The 21,174-nt window shown below is 35.5% G+C and overlaps 2 protein-coding genes across 4 annotated transcripts; both read right to left on the bottom strand.

Moving 5' to 3' along the window:
* Positions 1–249: 249 nt before the first annotated feature.
* LOC113105530 (high affinity immunoglobulin epsilon receptor subunit gamma-like) lies at positions 250–5,081 on the bottom strand. Its single transcript, XM_026266630.1, has 5 exons — positions 4,898–5,081; positions 3,074–3,171; positions 2,442–2,474; positions 1,284–1,313; positions 250–878 (listed from the first exon to the last, which is right to left on the bottom strand). The coding sequence occupies exons 1-5, from the start codon at positions 4,962–4,964 to the stop codon at positions 816–818; spliced, it is 291 nt and encodes a 96-aa protein (XP_026122415.1). The 5' UTR covers positions 4,965–5,081; the 3' UTR covers positions 250–815.
* A 1,238-nt stretch (positions 5,082–6,319) lies between these two features.
* Positions 6,320–20,563, bottom strand: LOC113105531 (NADH dehydrogenase [ubiquinone] iron-sulfur protein 2, mitochondrial). 3 transcript variants are annotated; one of them, XM_026266633.1, is made up of 15 exons: positions 20,358–20,494; positions 19,975–20,130; positions 19,536–19,639; positions 19,211–19,401; positions 18,221–18,341; positions 17,964–18,076; positions 17,725–17,799; positions 17,570–17,647; positions 11,964–12,049; positions 11,558–11,677; positions 10,816–10,945; positions 8,590–8,685; positions 7,995–8,078; positions 7,400–7,457; positions 6,320–6,470 (listed from the first exon to the last, which is right to left on the bottom strand). In XM_026266633.1, exons 3-15 carry the CDS (start codon positions 19,582–19,584, stop codon positions 6,433–6,435), a joined length of 1,239 nt encoding a protein of 412 aa, XP_026122418.1. In that variant the 5' UTR covers positions 19,585–19,639; positions 19,975–20,130; positions 20,358–20,494; the 3' UTR covers positions 6,320–6,432. The 3 variants fall into 3 exon arrangements, with proteins under 3 accessions (XP_026122418.1, XP_026122417.1, XP_026122416.1); XM_026266632.1 differs by having other exon boundaries at positions 19,940–20,130; XM_026266631.1 differs by lacking the exon at positions 19,975–20,130 and having other exon boundaries at positions 20,358–20,563.
* Between the last annotated feature and the right edge of the window lie 611 nt (positions 20,564–21,174).

Consider the following 21,174-nt stretch of genomic DNA (forward strand, 5'->3'; position numbering starts at 1 on the left):
TCATCACTATCTGCAAATGTAAGAACTGAAACTGATTATTCTCTGGAAAGGAAATGAAACCGTTTCGTGATGACAGTATGAGATTTTGGCCACCCCAAAAAAACAAAACATGTAAGCATAACTGGACAAAATAATTACATTTTGAACATATTTAATTAAATACTCATAATAAATGTAAATAAATTCTGACCATCAATGCTATATATATATATATATATATATATATATATATATTATTTTTTTTTCATAATTGTTTTCTCAGAAGTCACGTGTAGCAGAAAAAATGTATTGCGCCACACAGCAGAACAATATGAGTGCTTATTAAACCAGTGGAAAGAAAAGGCCTCCACACGTATACAACCAAACGCAGCTCTGTTTCCATCTCTCACACCTGTGGTCAAAGTCAGATGCACTTTTTGTCAGACCACTCATGTACTCTTTAAAACAGGAAATGACTCGGACTCTGTGGTGTTTGTTGGTGGCATGTTGAAGCTAGAGCAGGAAGTTAGCCTCGAAAAATAGTGACACGCAGCTGTGGTAGACATCTCAGAAGCTTCAAATGTAGTTTAAAAGCAAACAAAGATACATTCATCAAAAAAAATTAAAACTAAACTATATTAAACAAATAGAATAATCACACAATCGTTTGATTATCGGTGTCTGCCTGCCAAACTAACAGCAAACAAAAAGCCTGATGCAAGTGATTACCAAAAGTTATTTCAGTATAAACAAAATATTCTTATGAGAGCTTATTTACAGAGACATGCTTAAGATGACCAGTCCAGAAACTTGCTTTCCTCCTTTAGCCTCGAGTCTCATTTTTTGCCTTTTTTCATTTTGATGGTCTCGTACGTGTCCTGATTGTGAGGCTTGAGACCCTGAGGTTTGGACGAGAGAGAAGGACAACACAGATGTGGCAGAAAGTCAGCACCATTTCAACAGAAGCTCACCAGATCAACCACAACGCTTCAGAAATGTTCAATTCTATGAAACTGCTGCACTTCATCACTTACTATATAACAGCCTCTTATATTTAGAGGACTTAGATATTCTTTACGCCTTCAAAGAGTTGGATAACAATATGAATAATAAAAATATGTATATGTGTTGTGATATAAATGAATAATGTGTGTTTGTGTGTGTGTGAGATTAAATGATGTTTATGTGTCTTTCATTGATCTTACTGTGGAACGCACAAAGGACAAATAAAGAATATACATATACACACAGGATTGGTCTAAACTATGGCTACACAGAGTATTGAAGAACCACAACAGAAATACCTCATAAACGCCTTCGCCGCCTTCTTTCTTCTGTAAACAATCAGGGAAAAAAAAAAACATTAGAAAGCCTGCAACAATATAGACACGCACAAAAATAAATGCGCACATGTGGGGCTTCAAAGGTTTTTGAAAGGACAGTGATATTTGTCAGATAGTCAAACAGTATTTTGCAAAGAAATATTATTTATTGGCATCTGTTTGTTCCATTAAGAACCTTTGACATCCATGGAACCTTTTCACTGGACATTTAGTTCTTTATAGTAAAAAAAAAAAAAAAAAAATCTAGAGATTTAAGGAAATGTCTTGATATAAAAAAAGAAAAAGAAAAAGAATTGTTCTTTTAAGAAACTGCCAACTGAAAGTTTTTTTTGGGGAAGCGAGAATGGTTCTTCTATAGCATCCTGCAAAAAAAAAAAAAAAAACTCTTTTGGAGGCTTTATTTTTAAGAGTGTACATATAGTGTGCCATTTATATTGTATTATATTATATTATATTATATTATATTATATTATATTATATTATATTATATTATATTATATATATTATATTATATATATTATATTATATTTTATATATATATATATATATATATATATATATATATATATATATATATATGTGTGTGTGTGTGTGTGTGTGTGTGTGTGTGTGTGTGTGTGTGTGTGTATAAACTGTAAAGGGTTGCATGAAGGCAGAGTTGCTCACACATATATTTGTGTGAGAGGTTTCATGCTGAAAAGCAGACATACATATAATCTTTTAGAAAGGACTTCACACTGTTCAAGACAGGATGTAAAAGTGTGAAAGGGGTGGAGAAGGACAGTAAGCTAAAGAAGATCATCTTGGCGATTGACACGAGATTGATTCTCATGAAACTTGTGAAGTTTAATAAAATTATACTGCTAATATTTGGGTTGGTTTAAGGTTATTAATAGTTAATAGATAAATATCTGTTGCTGGTCTCAGAATGTGCTGGTTGTGCTCAGTTCACATTATAGCACATTGCTTTATTCTACCATTTTATTTATTTATTCATTCCATTATAAAGTTTTTATTTTTTCCGAAACAGATATGATAGGCAAACATATTACCTAAAGATAGATAGATAGATAGATAGATAGATAGATAGATAGATAGATAGATGTGCACCCGTCTTACCCCTGCACGTTTTTCTGCTTGTTTGCTTCGCATCTGTCAAAGAATGAATAAAATTAGTACTAATAATCATTTAATCTTCTGTAATGTGATGTATACATTTCATATTAGAGAAGAATGTGTGTGTGTGTGTGTGTGTGTGTGTGTGTGTAGGCAAAATATTGTGAAAACCCATAGATATATTGGTTCATATCATTTGTAGGCAACAGTAATAGATAAACGTTGCAATGATCTTTTCTTTGTCTGCTATATGTGGACACTTTTTAAGATAAATCAATTCCCTCTAACACACAGACGTTTTTATATAAAACATTCAAATGGAGAGGATTACAAAGCTGTGTGAATCCGATCTAAGAGTGTTGGAAGCTGTACTAAAGGCAAACCGTGGTAAAACACCTTAATAAAAAATACTGCTTATTTACCAGGTGTTCACATTTTGTCGTCCAACCCCAGTATATATATATATAATTAAATTGCTTTTACCAAATAATTTCAGGATGGCATACTGTATACTCAAATCAGGCCTGTTAGACTAGTTTTAAACCACTTCAATTTATTAAATAATTTTAATCATTTAAAAAAAAAAAAGGGGGAAAAGAAAGAAAAAACAATGAGTTTGCTCAGATATACAGTACCTTCATTCTGCAGTACAGGACCGTGAGAACGATCCCATAGATGAGCAGAACCGCGTCCAAGATGTAGCAAATCTGCGGCTCCTTCAAACTCATCGCATCTTCAAAAAATGAACAATTATTAACATTGAAAATATATATATATTTTTTTATTATTGCACAAAATGGTCCGTGAATTTTATAAGTCCCTCTTAGGACGAGTTTGTAAACTCTTTATTTGCTGTATTTGAATAAATTCTCTGTAAATTTGTGGTTATTAGTAAATTGCAAATATTGATGCACCACATCTATAAAGCTGTATCAAAGCATAATGTTTATACAGTATGAAATATAAGAAATCGCTTTCTAATTATCAGACATCAATACACAACAACAAACTATGATTTTGGGGAATATTGTACTGATTCATACATTCAACACAATCATTGCACAACATTTAATAATATTTTTTAAATAATAATTTTATTATTAAACATTTTGATAACGCCTAAATGTGCTGAAACATTCAAGAAATGTCAAAAGCATGTTTGTTTCTCACCTAGTATCTCATCCTAAAGAATAGTGTCACTTTTCTTTTTATGTAAATTCACATATAAACAGCAAAACTTGTTACAATTTGTACAAACCTTCTTTATTAAGCAACACACTGTTGACTTACTATCTTGAGGTTTAATAGATTCATTCTAGTGCAGCATATTGACAAAAATACTGCTGGTTGATCAAAATGCATGATTTTTGTCCATAATCTTGATGCCAAAAATGTGTTGCATCAGTGAACTTAGATTCAGCATGCATTCAGTGACATTCTATTAGAATTAACATGCATAAGAATAGAAAACACTGCATGGATAAAAAAAAAAAAAAATTGTTTTATTTTTACTGCATATAGCATCCTCATTTGAAACAGAAGGGAAGTGGACCAGCAAAACTCATATAGCAACAACCTTAATTTAAGAAGTAGCACTAGTTTCATATGTACAAGCAAATGTGAATTGACTGAAAAGTGTCATTACTGCAAGCTTGGGCTAAGCAGTTGGCATTGAGAGTCATATTGTGTGGTTCAAGCTTTGTTGACAGAATGAGAAGAGGCTACTTCCTGGCAACAAAGTTTCCAACATCAAAGTTCAGATATAGTTAGGACTGTAAAAGCAAGAGATGTGAAAAGTGAACTTTATATAGACGTACATGACTAACCAAGGTGCTAACAGACTTAACTTCTATTCATTTGATTTTTTTAATTATTGCTGGATTGTAGCATTTACATAGATGTGCATTGGATTTTTAAACATCCCTTGCTTTATTTTATAAGATTTTACAAAATACAGAATGAAAACTTAAAAAAAATCCCTGCATACTTCCATATTTAACATGTGATCAGAGCGCACATGCTTAATGCCATTATTTCATAATTTACGAACAAGTCCAGAGGAAGTCCATAATGTGTTAATCTTCACACTTTAAGTTTAGCAGACAAAATGACTACCTGAAAACTAAAAATAAAGTGTAAAAAATACATTCACACGAGAAATTTCCACTGTTCTCACAGTTTTAGATTGTTGAGCACCATAAAAAAATTTGCAATAGCCAGGCCCTCTCTAAAAAGGGAAAGTTGTTAATATAATACATTTACTATTCTTAATAGCCATTTTCAAAATTATTTAAAATTACTCCCTATATTTCCAAGATGAAAAAGCAGCTTAAAGTTGAAAACTTAAATTAGTTGGTAACATTTTGTCAACCTTTAACACTTCTATTGACGTAACATGCACAAGACGGGCAAAACACAAAGTTCGCCACAGATAAAGAGCGGCAACATTGAACACTTACCAGCACTACCGAAGCTGAGCCAGATAGAAAGAAGAGAGAAGGGCAACCCCACCTTCATCATCATCATTTTCAAATCTTGGCTTTGCTTCTGCGTACAACCTCACGGGACGCACACCTCCAAAGACAACTTTCAGTGAACAGATGTGTAAAGCACATCAGAGGCCAACAAAAGGGAAGTTGTGGTGAAAATATGTCAGTTTTCAAGATAAACCACCCCCACCCGAGTGACGAAGAGGAAAATGGGCCGAAAACCATGTGATTTGCTTTAGACGGCTGATCCTTGGAAATCCTGATTCAGCATTGTTAATTGCACTTATTTTGTATAAATGTGGCCCTGGACGACAAAACCAGTCTTAAGTGTCAATTTTTCAAATTTGAGATTTATACATCATATGAAAGCTGAATAAATAAACTTTACATTAATGTATGACAACATTCAGCTAAGAAGCAACTATTTGAAAATCGAATATATATATATATATATATATATATATACAGTACAGACCAAAAGTTTGGACACACCTTCTCATTCAAAGCGTTTTCTTTATTTTCATGACTATGAAAATTGTAGATTCACACTGAAGGCATCAAGGGCTATTTGACCAAGAAGGAGAGTGATGGGGCCTGTCCTCCACAGTCACCGGACCTGAACCCAATCGAGATGGTTTAGGGGTGAGCTGGACCGCAGACAGAAGGTGCTAAGCATCTCTCGGGAACTCCTTCAAGACTGTTGAAGACCATTTCAGGTGACGACCTCTTGAAGCTCATCAAGAGAAGCCAAGAGTGTGCAAAGCAGTAATCAAAGCAAAAGCTGGCTACTTTGAAGAACCTAGAATATGACATATTTTCAGTTGTTTCACACTTTTTTGTTATGTATATAATTCCACATGTGTTAATTCATAGTTTTGATGCCTTCAGTGTGAATCTACAATTTTCATAGTCATGAAAATAAAGAAAACTCTTTGAATGAGAAGATGTGTCCAAACTTTTGGTCTGTACTGTGTGTATATATATATATATATATATATTTATTTATTTATTTTTTTTTGCACCCTCAAATTACTTCCATATTACTAATCAAAAAGAAGTTTTGATGTATTTACAATAAGACATTTACAAAATATCTTCATGGAACATGATCTGCACTTAATTTCCTAAAAGAATAAAAGAAAATTCAATCATTTTGACCCATACAACATATTGTTGGCTATTGCTACAAATAAACCCGCAGTGACTTAAAAAAAGGTTTTGTGGTCCAGGGTCACATATACATTAAAAAAAAAAAAAAAAAAGTGCAGTATGCACAGAATCTACGTGCAAGTTTGCACTTCCACAATCAGCACTTTTAAACTTGCAGCCTTCTTTGTTTGCAAGTCACATTAGATAAAAACACCTGCTAAGTGTAAATAAAGAGAATTTGAGTTTTTTCCAAGTTTTAAAATATTTATTTGGTTTCATAAGCATTTACATGGAGAAATTAGAGTAACTTCTGTCATGGATCACAAAGACAGAATCAAGATCAGACACTGGGGTCCTCAACGGTCCACTTCACCAAACACGATGTCCTGAGTGCCTGTGGAAAAACACAACATGATGAGGCTCAGGGCAACATCAAATTGCTAATATTTATTTTTTTCTAGTGTAATTTTAATATTCAGATATTTTCAAACTGTATTGAAAACATCAACTGCTAAGTGTTTTTTTTTGTTTTGTTTTGTGCTTCGAGTAAATGCTCTGAATTATGATTAAAGCTCTGTAAGTTTTTATTGTGGGGGACAAAATGCAATGTGATAATGAACTGCTAGGCTACTATGACTACTAGGAATTGTGTTTCTACATCAATTATTTTCAGTGTAATTACATAAGCAGAATTCTGACTGTCAATGGTTTGTTTGTAGGGATATAACTGTGGCAGCTGAATTATAGATCAATGAAAGCAAATAAAACGTGCTCTCTCTGGCACATTCAAATGTGCCGTTTATTTGAGTAACTCTGGGGTGGGTCTAAGACCGCGAAAGAGCTTCACCAAAGCAGCTATAATACCAAGAAATCGAATTCATAACATTTGTTCATTTAGCAGACTCTTAACCAAAGTATCTTTCAAAAGAGCAATGATTCATCTTAAGGCGGCAATAATATGAGAGGTGCTAACAATACAAAGTTTCATACACTCTTTAGAAAAGTACACAGTAGAACAGGGAGGGATTTTAGAAATCGTGAACACAGAGAAGATTTTACTATATAATGCTGCTGGCCTCTTATTTAAATGCAACACTGTAAGCAAATGAGCAGTTCATTGCTGTGGCATGCAAATCTACAAAACAGACACAACTGAAATATGTAGTATTAATTCGAGAGAGAGAGCGAGCGAGAGAGAGAGTGAGAGGGAGAGCAAGAGAGAGGGAGAGCGAGAGATAGAGAAAGCGAGAGAGAGAGAGAGAGCGAGGGAGGGAGAGCGAGAGAGAGAGAGAGAGCGAGCGAGAGAGAGAGAGCGAGACTTACCGATGATCGCCACCACATCAGCAAGCATGTGTCCTTTAGACATTTGATCTAAACCAGCCTGAGGGACAACACAGACCACACCACATCACAACACAAATAGGAAAAGGTAAAAGATAAGGCCTGCAGTATTTGCAACATTTTCCCATAACTCTAAATGTTTGAACTCACCACGATTTTGTTTTTTACATAAAATGTATAGTTTTATTTAGTATTAATTGTAAAAAACAATTACACTAATTATATGTTTTTTTCACAATTTGTAATCAAAGAATCCTGAAAAACAAAAAAAATCAGTTTCTATAACCATAAGAAAAGTTTCTTGAGCATCCAATCAGCATGTTATAATTATTTCTTTAGGATCATGTGACACTGAAGACTGCTTTGCCATCACAGGTATAAATTAAATTTTTAAATGCACTGAAAAATATTTTACAATATTACTGAAATTTGATAAAATAAATGCAACTTTGTTGATCATAAGAATCATCTTACTGACCTGAAATGTTTTAATAGGAGTGTGTGTTCTTTTTCTTATTTAAAAAGCTGTTGAGTATATTATCATAACAGAATCATAATAGTCAAATGGTTTAATTACCAAGTGAGCAAAGCCAGGTGCCTTGATCTTGCAGCGGTAAGGTCTGCTGGAACCGTCAGATACCAGGTACACCCCAAACTCACCCTGCAGCACAACACAACACAACACAGCTGAGTGTGGAGGACGAATGGGAAGAGAATACATCAACACTTGTTCTGATTCCGGTTATTTAATGGGTTCAGTAAGTACTTGAAATTTTTTGGAAAAATAAATAAATAAATAAAAATCAGCCCAAATGATAAGTTCAGTTCAGATTTCTATAGAGATGTAAATACACTGGTTGTACTGTGTGGTTTTGCTTCACTGAAAATAACCAGACCATAAAACTCATTAATTCGGAAATCAGACACACATTGGTCGTACTGCAACAACAGAATCTATCAGATTGCTGAATAAAAACAGCACCAGAAAAAAAGTACCCAACAACTTTAGAAAGCCACATTCCCTACAGTTAAAAATTTACCAGCAACCTCACCATGCTGGATGAGAAGACGACCAAAAACCACTGAAAACTGCCAATGAGGCCAATGTAAAAATACCTACTGGGAACAGCAATGGTGTGAATGTAATTGTTGGTCAACACTTTTACACTCACCTTTGGTGCCTCTACAGCCGTATACGTGGCCCCCGGAGGAACCTGGTAGCCCTCAGTGTACAGCTTAAAGTGATGAATGAGAGATTCCATTGACGTCTGCATGAAAACAAGTCATGGGACGAGTGGAATATTAGTTCACATTAAAGCACACAAACATTAATAAATCTGTACCTTTTTTCTTGAAGTTGAATTGTGTATTTTCTATATAGAAATATTCATTCATAACTTTCCTCATACAATTATGATGAAGTCATTCGAAAACTACTGTATGTTTAACATTGTGACACTTCAAAATAGTTTGATCATCTCAACTATGCAACACTGGGTAACATAATATTTGGGGCAAACTAAAGCCATTGTGTAAGGAGCATGCTGCACAACTTCTTGTCCAGGCCCTTGTCATTTCTAGACTGGACTACTGCAATGCTCTTCTGGCTGGACATCTATCAAGCACAATCAATCCTCTACAAATGACTCAGAGTGCAATGGCATGACTGGTCTTCAAAGAATCCAAAAAAAACCATGTTACACCTCTCTTTATCTCCCTGCACTGGCTCACATCAAGTTCAAGACATTAATGCTTGCATATAAAACAGCCACAGGCTTAGCATCCTCCTACTTCCACTCACTTTTGAGACTCTACATCTCCTCCAGAAGTCTGAGATCTACAAGTGAGCGACGCCTCGTGGTACCATCACCACAGAGAGGCACAAAATCACTTTCCAGAACATTTTGATTCACCGTTCCTGGCTGGTGGAATAACATTCCCACCCCTATCTGTAATGATGGATCCCTGACAATTTTCAAACGGCATCTGAAAACTCATTTCTACCATCACCATTTGATTATTTGGAGAGAAAAAAAAAAAAAAACCTTTGCTTTCTCTTTCCTTAACCTCTCCCTCTATAGCTTGCATTACTCTGAACATTCCCTGAATCTCCTAGATGTTTTATTTTTGGATGAACAATTTTATTCACAATATACACTACCAGTCAAACTGTTTTGAACAGTAATATTGATTTTAAAGAAGTATTTTCTGCTGATCAAGCTTGAATTTATTTGATCCAAAGTACAGCAAAAACAGTAGAATTGTGAATTTTTTTTTACTATTTAAACATTTTATTTGAATATATTTTAAAAAATAATTTATTCCTGTGATTTCAAGGCTGAATTTTTAGCATCCTTATTCCAGTCACAAGATCCTTCAGAAATCATTCTAATATAATGATTTGCTGCTCCAAAAAACATGTATTATTATTATTATTGTTAAAAATGCTGAATATAATTTTTTCAGGGCTTTTTTGATGAACAGAAAGTTCAGAAGATCAGCATTTATCTGAAATAGAAATCTTTTGTAACATTATAAATGTCTTTGTCAATTTAAAGCATCCTTGCTAAATACAAGTATTCATTTTTACAATAACTGTGACTGGTAGAGTAATCTCTCTTAAAATACCTTACTGGGTTATGATAATCAAAACAGTCCTGAGCTAGATTAAGCTTTGATCTCTGCAAAAAGAACTATCACTTTAATCAAATATTTTTAAATTATGTTTAATACCCTAAAGCTGCTTGATTTAAGGTATTGCATAACATACTATAGACGTGACGTGAATGCTTTACTGAGCTTGTGCAAACATCGACATCGGTGAAATAAAATGCATTTTTAACTGCAATCACACTGCTGTGATTTTTGCTGTAGTTGTTGTTTATTTCGATATTGAGAAGAAAGTGTGTGTCATATATTTTCATATCCAAAAGCCATTCGGTTCAGCTCGGTGCGTTTCTCTGAAGCAGCGCTGATCGAGCAAGCACTGCATCTCTTCTTCTCTTTAACTGCATCGAGGAGGGCTGAATTACAGTCTTGTGCTACAGCGCCACACTGGTCAAACAGCATTATTGCAGGCTCTAAATTAGGTCAAATTAAATAAAACGACTACTCGACAACAAAATTATTTGTCGACCAAAAATTGTATTGTCGACATTGTCGATAATGTCGACTAATCGTTTCAGCCCTACTGCGTTTATTTGCCTCTTTATGATGAATCGCTAATTGTATTTCTCAATTGTAAGTGGCTTTGTATAAAAACATCTGCTAAATGAATAAATGTAAATGTAACAATATGCATTTGACTCACTAAAAAAAAAATATAAGAGGAGTGTTTGAAAACCCAGAAATGACACGCTGCACCTTTAAAAAAAGATACATACGCAAGCATTTCTTACCTTCATCTCAGATCTCTTGGGTGGGGCTATTTTAGCATCATCCACCTTGATCTCTCCAGCAGGCATTTTGTTGAGACACTGATGCATGATGCGCAGCGACTGTCTCATTTCCTCCACTCGGCACAGATATCTAAAAACAAGTTCATATTTGTCACTGATAACATTCAATATTAAAGAAACATGACAATATTTGTGCTAACACTATACAATAACTTCCCATTAGTTATTTCATGTTAAGTTAGTTCCATTAAATAATAAAAACCCACTTTTGATTTAGAATAAGGTATTAGCAAACTTAATATTATCTGAGATTTATAAATGGTTTCTAAGTATTATTCATTCTTAGATTTCATTAAATAGTGAATTTTCCTCATGTTAACAAATAGCCTCATAATAAAGCGTTACCATAACTTGTATCGCTTCATATATTAAAATCCAATGCAATTTTCAATGTCAATATTCATTACAGTATAATTTAAATGTTCTTCAAGCTAAAAAAAATAAAATAAAATCATATTACTGATCATGTTTGTTCAGTTAATGTCAAGTTCTCACAACAAAGCTTATCTTTTTAAGCGGCACACATCATGGTACATTTCACATGATACCATCAGTGCATGTGGTGAGAAAGCTCAGTGGAGTCCAAGACCAATTTATAGCATGTGGTTGCATTTTGATTTCCTGTCATTCTGAACTTCCTGAAGCTCTTAACTCAGTCTAGAATATGAAGATGAGCGGCCACCTGTCATAGCAGTCGCCATTACTTCCTACGGCCACGTCGAAGTCCACCTCGTCGTATTTATCGTAGGGCTGACTCTTCCTCAGATCCCATTTAATTCCAGAACCTCTGAGCATCACTCCGCTGAAGAAAGAATAACAAACACACTATTGACCATCCGAAGTTGAATTTGTGGGTGATTTCACTAGTTAAGCTACAATGATGAGGATGATTACATCTAACCACATAAAGACTGCTATTAATAAAGACTGCTTTTAGAAGTCCCTTCTGGGTTTGATTTATAAATTACTCATGAAGATTTTTCTCCATCACTTACTGTCAGATAGATCTACTGCATGCGGGGGAGAGAAAGAGACACTTGAGCAGCAGCTCTGACCAATCGGATTCACTTAATAATACAATGCTTTACCTGAATCCATAATTAAGTGCATCCTCTGCACCAATTACACCGATACCAACAGTTCTGTTCCTCCAGATACGATTGTTGGTCAGCATCTGAAACAATATCGCATTCATATTCATTTAGAAACTCCATTTATTAATTCCAATCAAATTAAAATACATGCATTTTGAAAAAGAAACCTCTATCTACATGATTAGTACGGCTGTGTTTACATTGCATGTCTTAAATGCACAGATCTGATCTTTTGTCCTTATCTGATTTTTTTTGATCCCAGTTTAGTATTTCACTTTAGACACGACTGGTATCAGACACCGTTTTTACATTCATTCCTGCACAAAATGATTGTCAGTAATCACTTGATTATGCACGTGTTAGACCCTCTGGTTTTTAATGTCTGTGCTATAAAAATTATTTATGTAATTTACGAGTGGCTATTATTATAGAGGCTATTATTCTCAGCATGCGTGTAGCTGTTTTTATTTTATTTTTTCTACACCTGCAGAGCGTTAGCACTCGTTAGCTTGTCATTAGCGTTTTCTTTTCTCCTCTCCTCTCTCTCGCTCCAGTTTTTTACAAGTTCATCAAACAACCGCAATAAGAATTTCATCAAGCACGGTGAGTAATGGCTTCTCCTGCTATCGTTATTTGCACCTCTTGCCACATGTACAGTTTATCTATCTCTGTCGCTGATGAGGGATTCACATGTGATAAATGCAGGGAAATAGTTAGGCTGACAGAGAAGATTTCAGAATTAGAGACACGCATCCAAACTTTAATGGAGGACAGTAAGAATGTTAGGGCACTAGATACGGCTTTGGATGCGTCTAGCTCAGGGATTCCTGTAAATTGTCCAGTCCCAGCAGAGCCCCTGCAGCAGGGCAACTGGGTGATGGTGAGGCAAGGTAGTCGTGGGTCAAAACACCGCTCTTCTGTTTCGATCAAAACATTAAACAGGTTCTCCCCACTCAATGATGCACCCACTGAGAAACCTGAAGAAAGTGCTCTAGTTATTGGTGATTCTATTGTACGGAACGTGAATATAGAGACACCAGCCACCATAGTCAAATGTTTACCGGGAGCCAGAGCGCCTGACATCTTGGCAAATTTAAAAGTGCTGGCTAATGCTAAACGTAAATACAGTAAGATTGTTATTCATGCTGGCGCGAATGATGTTCGACTTCGCCAGTCGGAGATCACTAAAAATAACTTTAAAGAGGTGTGTGAACTTGCAAGCACGATGTCAGACACTGTAATATGCTCTGGTCCCCTCCCTGCTTACCGTGGTGATGAGATGCAAAGCAGATTGTCATCACTCAATGGCTGGATGTCTAAGTGGTGCCCACAGAATAACATAGGTTTCATAGACAATTGGACGAGCTTTTGGGGCAGACCTGACCTGTTTAAAAGAGATGGTCTTCATCCCTCCCGGGGTGGAGCTGCTCTTCTCTCTAGAAATAGGGCAAATAGTCTTAGAGTTCATACTTGACTAACTGGGGCCCAGGTCAGGAAGCAGACAGACTGGCTAAACCGACCATGTGCTAGCTGCCTCCTGTCACAGAGGTCAGCTAGTTCTCTGCACATAGAGACTCTTTCACCTAGATATCACACTATAGAGACTGTGTCTGTTCCCCAAACTAGAAAATACAAAAAACGTCCAAACCAAGTTAAGGTTAATAATTTATTGAGGTTCAACAAATAAAAAACAAATGCAATATGGATAAACAAATGATAAAGATTGGCTTATTGAATATCAGATCCATTTCTACGAAAACACTTTTTGTAAATAATATGATCACTGATCATAATATAGATGTGCTCTGTTTGACAGAAACCTGGCTAAAACCTGATGATTACATTATTTTAAATGAGTCCACCCCCCAAGATTACTGTTATAAACACGAGCCACGTCTAAAAGGCAAAGGTGGAGGTGTTGCTTCAATTTATAACAACGTTTTCAGGATTTCTCAGAGGGCAGGCTTCAAGTATAACTCGTTTGAAGTAATGGTGCTTCATATAACATTATCCAGAGAAACAAATGTTAATGATAAATCCCCTGTTATGTTTGTACTGGCTACTGTATACAGGCCACCAGGCCACCATACAGATTTATTAAAGAGTTTGGTGATTTTACATCCGAGTTAGTTCTGGCTGCAGATAAAGTTTTAATGCATTGGGATCAGCATTTATAGACATTCTGAACTCTATTAGTGTTAGACAACATGTTTCAGGACCTACTGATTGTCAAAATCATACTATAGATTTAATACGGTCACATGGAATTGATGTTGATAGTGTTGAAATTATTCAGCTAAGTGATGATATCTCAGATCATCATTTAGTTATGTGCAAACTTCATATTGCCAAAATTGTAAATTCTACTTCTTGTTACAAGTACCGAAGAACCATCACTTCTTACACAAAAGTCCTGATGTATCCAAATTCCTTAGCATATCCAAAACCTCAGAACAACTTGATGATATCACAGAAACTATGGACTCTCTCTTTTCTAGCACTTTAAATACAGTTGCTCCTTTACGCTTAAGGAAGGTTAAGGAAAACAGTATGACACCATGGTATAATGAGCATACTCGCACCCTAAAGAGAGCAGCCCGAAAAATGGAGTGCAGCTGGAGGAAAACAAAACTAGAGGTATTTCGTATTGCTTGGCGGGAAAGTAACATATCCTACAGAAAAGCATTAAAAACTGCTAGATCTGATTACTTTTCTTCTCTTTTAGAAGAAAACAAACATAACCCCAGGTATATATTCAATACAGTGGCTAAACTAACGAAAAATAAAGCCTCAACAAGTGTTGACATTTCCCAACACCACAGCAGTAATGACTTCATGAACTACTTAGAGAAAAATGGTATATGTGAGGATTTCCCGTCAGGATTTAGACCGTATCATAGTACTGAGACTGCTCTCCTTAGAGTTACAAATGATCTGCTCTTATCATCTGATCGTGGGTGTATCTCTCTATTAGTTTTATTGGATCTTAGTGCTGCGTTTGACACAATTGACCACAGCATTCTTTTGCATAGACTTGAACACTTTGTTGGCATCAGTGGAAGTGCATTAGCATGGTTTAAATACTTATATGACCGCCATCCGTTTGTAGCAGTGAATGAAGATGTATCATATCGATCACAAGTGCAGTATGGAGTACCTCAAGGCTCAGTACTAGGGCCGCTGCTCTTCACGCTTTATATGTTACCCTTGGGAGATATCATCAGGAAACATGGTGTTAGCTTTCACTGTTATGCTGATGATACTCAGCTCTATATTTCTTCGCAGCCCGGTGAAACAAACCAATTTGAAAAACTAATGGAATGCATAGTCAATATAAAAAAACGATGACGAGTAATTTCTTACTGCTAAATTCAGAAAAAACAGAGGTGTTAATTATAGGACCTAAAAACTCTGCTTGTAATAACCTAGAACACTGTCTAAGACTTGATGGTTGCTCTGTCAATTCTTCGTCATCAGTTAGGAACCTAGGTGTGCTATTTGATCGCAATCTTTCCTTAGAAAGCCACGTTTCTAGCATTTGTAAAACTGCATTTTTCCATCTCAAAAATATATCTAAATTACGGCCTATGCTCTCAATGTCAAATGCAGAAATGTTAATCCATGCATTTATGACTTCAAGGTTAGATTATTGTAATGCTTTATTGGGTGGTTGTTCTGCACGCTTAGTAAACAAACTACAGCTAGTTCAAAATGCAGCAGCAAGAGTTCTTACTAGAACCAGGAAGTATGACCATATTAGCCCGGTCCTGTCGTCACTGCACTGGCTCCCTATCAAACATCGTATAGATTTTAAAATATTGCTTATAACTTATAAAGCCCTGAATGGTTTAGCACCTCAGTATTTGAATGAGTTCCTTTTACATTATACTCCTCTACGTCAGCTACGTTCTCAAAACTTTTTTAGAGCAATTTGATAATACCTAGAATATCAAAAACAACTGTGGGTGGCAGATCCTGGAATTGAACTACTGGTTTCATCTGGTCAAAGGAGAACTGGCCCCCCAACTGAGCCTGGTTTCTCCCAAGTTTTTTTTCTCCATTCTGTCACCGATGGAGTTTCGGTTCCTTGCCGCTGTCGCCTCTGGCTTGCTTAGTTGGGGTCACTTCATCTACAGCGATATCATTGACTTGATTGCAAATAAATGCACAGACACTATTTAAACTGAACAGAGATGACATAAATGAATTCAATGATGAACTGCCTTTAACTATCATTTTGCATTATTGAGACACTGTTTTCCAAATGAATGTTGTTCAGTTGCTTTGACGCAATGTATTTTGTTTAAAGCGCTATATAAATAAAGGTGATTGATTGATTGATTGATTGATGTAGCACTATCTCATCACTTCTGTATTTTCTTTGATATATTGATCTCTGCTTACACTGAATCTCGATCTCTATCAGAAAGAGATGCATTAACGAGAACACTAGTGTGCTATTTATGAAGGCTGAATCTTTAACACCAAGCATTTCTGCAGACTCTGTTGATCTCCTTGCTTTCTTTATTCATGGGTTTTCAAACTTTTTTGACAGCAGAACCTTTGACCTAAATTATGTACTTGAAGTACCCCCTGAGATTTTAAGTAAATTATTTAATGTCTAACTTTATAAACACTTATTTTTTTTATCAGTTTTAAAATTCTAGTAGTATTAACACAGCTATTGTTATTATTACTTAACAAAGCATAAAAATTCATATTACTGTAATTCATAATGTAGTTATGTGTGGAGGCTCAATTCTTGTACCGGCCTTGTTTAGCCTGTATTTGCTCCCACTAAGACAAATAATGAAAAAGAACCAAATTGCCTATCACAGTTATGCTGATGATACCCAGATTTACCTTGCCTTATTGCCAAATGACTACAGCCCCATTGACTCCCTCTGCCGAATCATTGATGAAATTAACAGTTGGATGTTCCAAAATTGTCTTCATTTAAAAAAGGAAACTAAAGTCATTGCATTTGGAATCAAAGATAAAGTTCTCAAAGTGAATGCATACCTTAACTTCCAGTTACATTTAAGATTGATTTTAAAGTACTATTACTTGTTTATAAATCACTCAATTGCCTAGGACCTAAATACATTGCAGATATGCTCACTGAATATAAACCTAACAGACCACTCAGCCTTGCCTTAATGGGTAAAGTGTTTATATAATATATGTATATGTGTGTGTGTATATATATAAATATGTAAAGAAATCCAACAGATAAAATAGAATTAGAATAGAGTGCTGGAGTTAGGGTCAAATACAGAATTTCACTTTTAACAGTAAAGCTGCAGTATTTATAAAATTCATAGGGCAGGTGTTGAAAAGAGTTACAATGGGGATCAGATATGTGTGTTTACACATAGGTTGAATGTCCAGATCTCAGATATGTATCCGACTTAAAACCACATTTAAAGTGACTCAAATCAGATGTGAAAAAATTGGACCTTGCACTGATTTTTGTGTTTACATGTGTGCAACAAATTCTGATCTGTGTCTTAAATGAGAGCAAAAAATAAGATTTCTTTATTTTTATTTTTTTTTGCAAGTGTAAATTCAGCCTCCTGGTTTCATTTCGTTCCACATACCTCCTCAACTTCATCAATGCGAATAGAGAAGTTCTTGCACCATTCATAGATGTCATCCATGAGACCAAGAGGCAAGTCCTGCAACAAGAATGACCCGCAGTTTTATGAAGTTATCAGAATAACCAGAAAATGACTTTTTTTTAATCAAAGCGTACCTGATGAACGCCACCAGGTCGGACGTATGCTGCGTGCATCCTGGCCCCAGAAACTCTCTCATAAAACTCAAACATCTGCAAGATTTCAACCAATTCAATGGTAACTAGGTTCCACACAAATAACAAATGAAAGCAAGACACTTATGTGTTAAATGTAGCATTTTCAACACATTTAATGTCCAACAAAATGCATATTTAACTTGTTTTCTGTTCGATTAAGTCCAAAAGAAAGTGGTTACCTTCTCTCTCTCCTCAAACATCCAGAAGAATGGGGTCATGGCTCCGATGTCAAGGGCGTGGGTGGTGATTCCCATGATGTGGTTCAGGATACGGGTCATCTCGCCATACAGCACTGCAGAGGCATTATACAATAACACATTATTGCAGCTAATACAGCTAGTTAGGTATTTTGGGGTATTTTTAAAAAACAACTTCAACCTAATTTAAGACTGATGAGTGTAAATCAGATCGAAAGCATTTTAGTTTTGGCCCTCACCTCTAATCCACTGTGCACGTGGAGGGGCCTGAATGTTGAGAAGCTTTTCTACGGCTAGAGAATATGCCTGCTCATTACACATCATGGACACATAGTCAAGCCTGTCGAAGTATGGAAGTGCCTGCAGCAACACAAACACATGAGACAACATTACAGCAAACAACGCTTCATCACAGACAACAACACAAAGCACAAACTGATATTTATAACAGCACAGTTATGACAGCTAAGCCTTTATATGCCTTGCATAAGACAGCCATGAGCTTGTGATGTAAAGCGTAATTTATGTTTAAATTGATGTTTAACCTAATGTATTTGGCAAACACTTATCCAGTGACATACAAATCACACTAAAGGTATACATTTTATCAGTAGCTCAAATGTTGTAGTGTCTGAGCTACACAACTGTAGTAAATTAAGGATATTTGACATATTTGAAGATAGATATATTTGTGATTACTTCTATTTCTGTAGTTTTTCTTACCTGAATAAAAACTTAACCTGAAAACCTTAGTTTCATAGCTCTCTTTATTCCATTGCATTTTTTTGTGCTTTTGTTTGCAGTTTAAAGAAACTTTGCGTTGAAGAAAAGGAGATTTTTGTTTGTATATGCTGTCAGTTATATCTCTTAGGAAAAAAATCTAAATGGTCAAAAATCGGTATTGGCAGATCACAAACAAAAAAATCATAATCGGCCAAGAGAATTGCAATCAGTGCATCTCTAATTATAAATTTTGAAAAGTTATTCAAAAGTAACTTTAATAAAGTAACTGAAAGAGTTACGCTACTTGTAATCTGTAACCTATTGCATCTCCAAAGTAACCTTCCCAACAGTGGCTTATAATATAGAAATACTTATAATTCTCCATAAAGAACTGAGCAATAACATAGTTCCATTTTGTAACTACATAAAAAAAGTGTGTAAACTATGTGTTAACCAGGCATATGATAATTTAGTGTTAACCATTGGTGGTTGAAGTCTTTAATTACCTGTAAATAAGTCTTGTACTCAATCAGTTTCTCAGTGCCCCGGTGCAGGAGTCCGATGTGAGGGTCACATTTCTTCACGGACTCTCCGCTGAGCTCCATCACCAGACGCAGCACCCCATGAGCCGCCGGGTGCTGGGGCCCAAAGTTGATGGTGAGGTTGGACACCTCCTTCTCTGCTGGTGGGTCCTTGTCTGAAAAAGATGAATATATATATATATATATATATATATATATATATATATATTTTTTTTTTTTTTTTTTTTTTTTTTTTGGATATTGTGGTTGGTTGAACTGTTAATATGTTAGTCATTAGGCCAAAACCAACCATTCCAAGGTGGAGGAGCCCACTTCTCAGTTATAACACTGGGATACATCACAGCTCCTGAGTACTGCTCTGCCCACTCCACATCTGGCTGCCATTGCTTTAGCCTGAAATACAGTGGCGTTTTTTATTTGCACACATAATGCACACAGATTCTGCTCAAATTTCAAGAACGAGATGAATGTGTGAATTTGCAAGTTAGAAGGTGTCAGTACTTTACAGTGAAATCACTATATAACTGTAAGCAACACTTCAAATGCAAATCTAACGCAATAAAAAAAAAAAAATTTTAAGCAACAATACATGTTAGAGTGAACAGTTTATATAAAAAAAATGATGTGTGTGCTTTATCACTTTAAATGCAAATTGGTCTGACATTTTGTTATTTAGTGCAATGATATAAATACATTTTAATTTGTGGCTTTCATCAATTCTGACCCACTTTATCTGGAGCTGTTGAGATGTTTGCGTTGGTGGACGCTTCGAAACAGATAATATAAAGCAAAGCAGATGTCCAAGTAGATCTTAAATCCATGATATGCAAGTGAAACGGTTGTATCTTTACTGCTCATGTTTCATCTAAACCAGCTTCATGCTCCTTTTAGCACAAAAAAAAAACATTAGTGGAGGGGGAAAAGAATTAACAAATATCGTCGTGCACCAATTAAAACTTGAAAAGGGCAGTTTAGTAATACTATTCATTTCAATGTTTGAAAACGAATGAGAGAAAATAACAGTGGTTATCTAATCCCAATAACATTGTAAGCCGCTAACTAACCAAATTTATTTTTAACAGCACTGTACAGACGACTATAATGTGTGCACCTCTTCTGAAGCAGAACACAGGCTGGAGTGCTGACATTACTGTTTAACAGCACTAAAGGACGTCCGAGTCTGGAAAGCGACCTCAGCATTATCGCCGCCATATTTCCCACCGGTCTTCGTCACCCGCTGCTTCTTTTACTGTCTATGGCTGCTTCTGTAGAGGATTATATACGGAGAATTGTTTTACCGAGGCTCTTGCGCCGCCTGCCTGTAGGAGGCTTAAACTGAAGAGCGCGATGTAATTACGCACAAATAGTCACTAGGTGTCAATCAACTCTGTAGTCATAGTTTTATGGATAGCTGCAGCTGCCAGTGTGGAGTAAGTAGTTGTTTAAAAGTGAAAAATTAATCTGCGATCCACTAGTATTCTATCTGAAGAATCGTTTGACCGTCATGAGTGAATCATTCTTTTGAGCCGGTTCCTTTGAATTTATCAAACAGATCGTACTGACTGATTCATTCGCGAATCGACTCTTGAGCTCATTTCACTGACTCAAAGATCCGGTCACAGCGTGCAGTGCGATGCGGTACAAAACCTGAGGTAAACATGGAGTTATAGCACTATATATATTCAAACCTTCATGTTAATGATATTTGTAGTTCACTGTGCATATTAAAGATACTGTATAATGTATGTATGTATTTCCATCAGTATTATTGGGATCAGTATTTTTATTTATTCTGGAAAAAAAAAAATCCTTATTCAGCAAGGATGCATTCAATTGATCAAGAGTGACAGTAAAGACATTTATCATGTAACAAAATGTTTTTTATTTTTTTTTATGGCTGTTAGAATTTAGAATTTTCTATTTATCAG

Source organism: Carassius auratus, chromosome 7 (genome assembly GCF_003368295.1).
Source record: "Carassius auratus strain Wakin chromosome 7, ASM336829v1, whole genome shotgun sequence".
In the NCBI taxonomy this organism is placed as follows: Eukaryota; Metazoa; Chordata; class Actinopteri; order Cypriniformes; family Cyprinidae; genus Carassius; species Carassius auratus.

Coding starts and splice junctions, on each gene's coding strand:
- LOC113105530 (XM_026266630.1), bottom strand. CDS start 4,964: ATGATGATGATGAAGGTGGGGTTGCCCTTCTCTCTTCTTTCTATCTGG. Junction 3,172..4,897: donor GCTCAGCTTCGGTAGTGCTG/GTAAGTGTTCAA, acceptor CATTTTTTGAAG/ATGCGATGAGTTTGAAGGAG. Junction 1,314..2,441: donor AAGCAGAAAAACGTGCAGGG/GTAAGACGGGTG, acceptor GATTGTTTACAG/AAGAAAGAAGGCGGCGAAGG.
- LOC113105531 (XM_026266631.1), bottom strand. CDS start 20,458: ATGGCGGCGATAATGCTGAGGTCGCTTTCCAGACTCGGACGTCCTTTA. Junction 17,648..17,724: donor GACCTGGTGGCGTTCATCAG/GTACGCTTTGAT, acceptor TTCTTGTTGCAG/GACTTGCCTCTTGGTCTCAT. Junction 6,471..7,399: donor TGATGTGGTGGCGATCATCG/GTAAGTCTCGCT, acceptor GTTTTTCCACAG/GCACTCAGGACATCGTGTTT.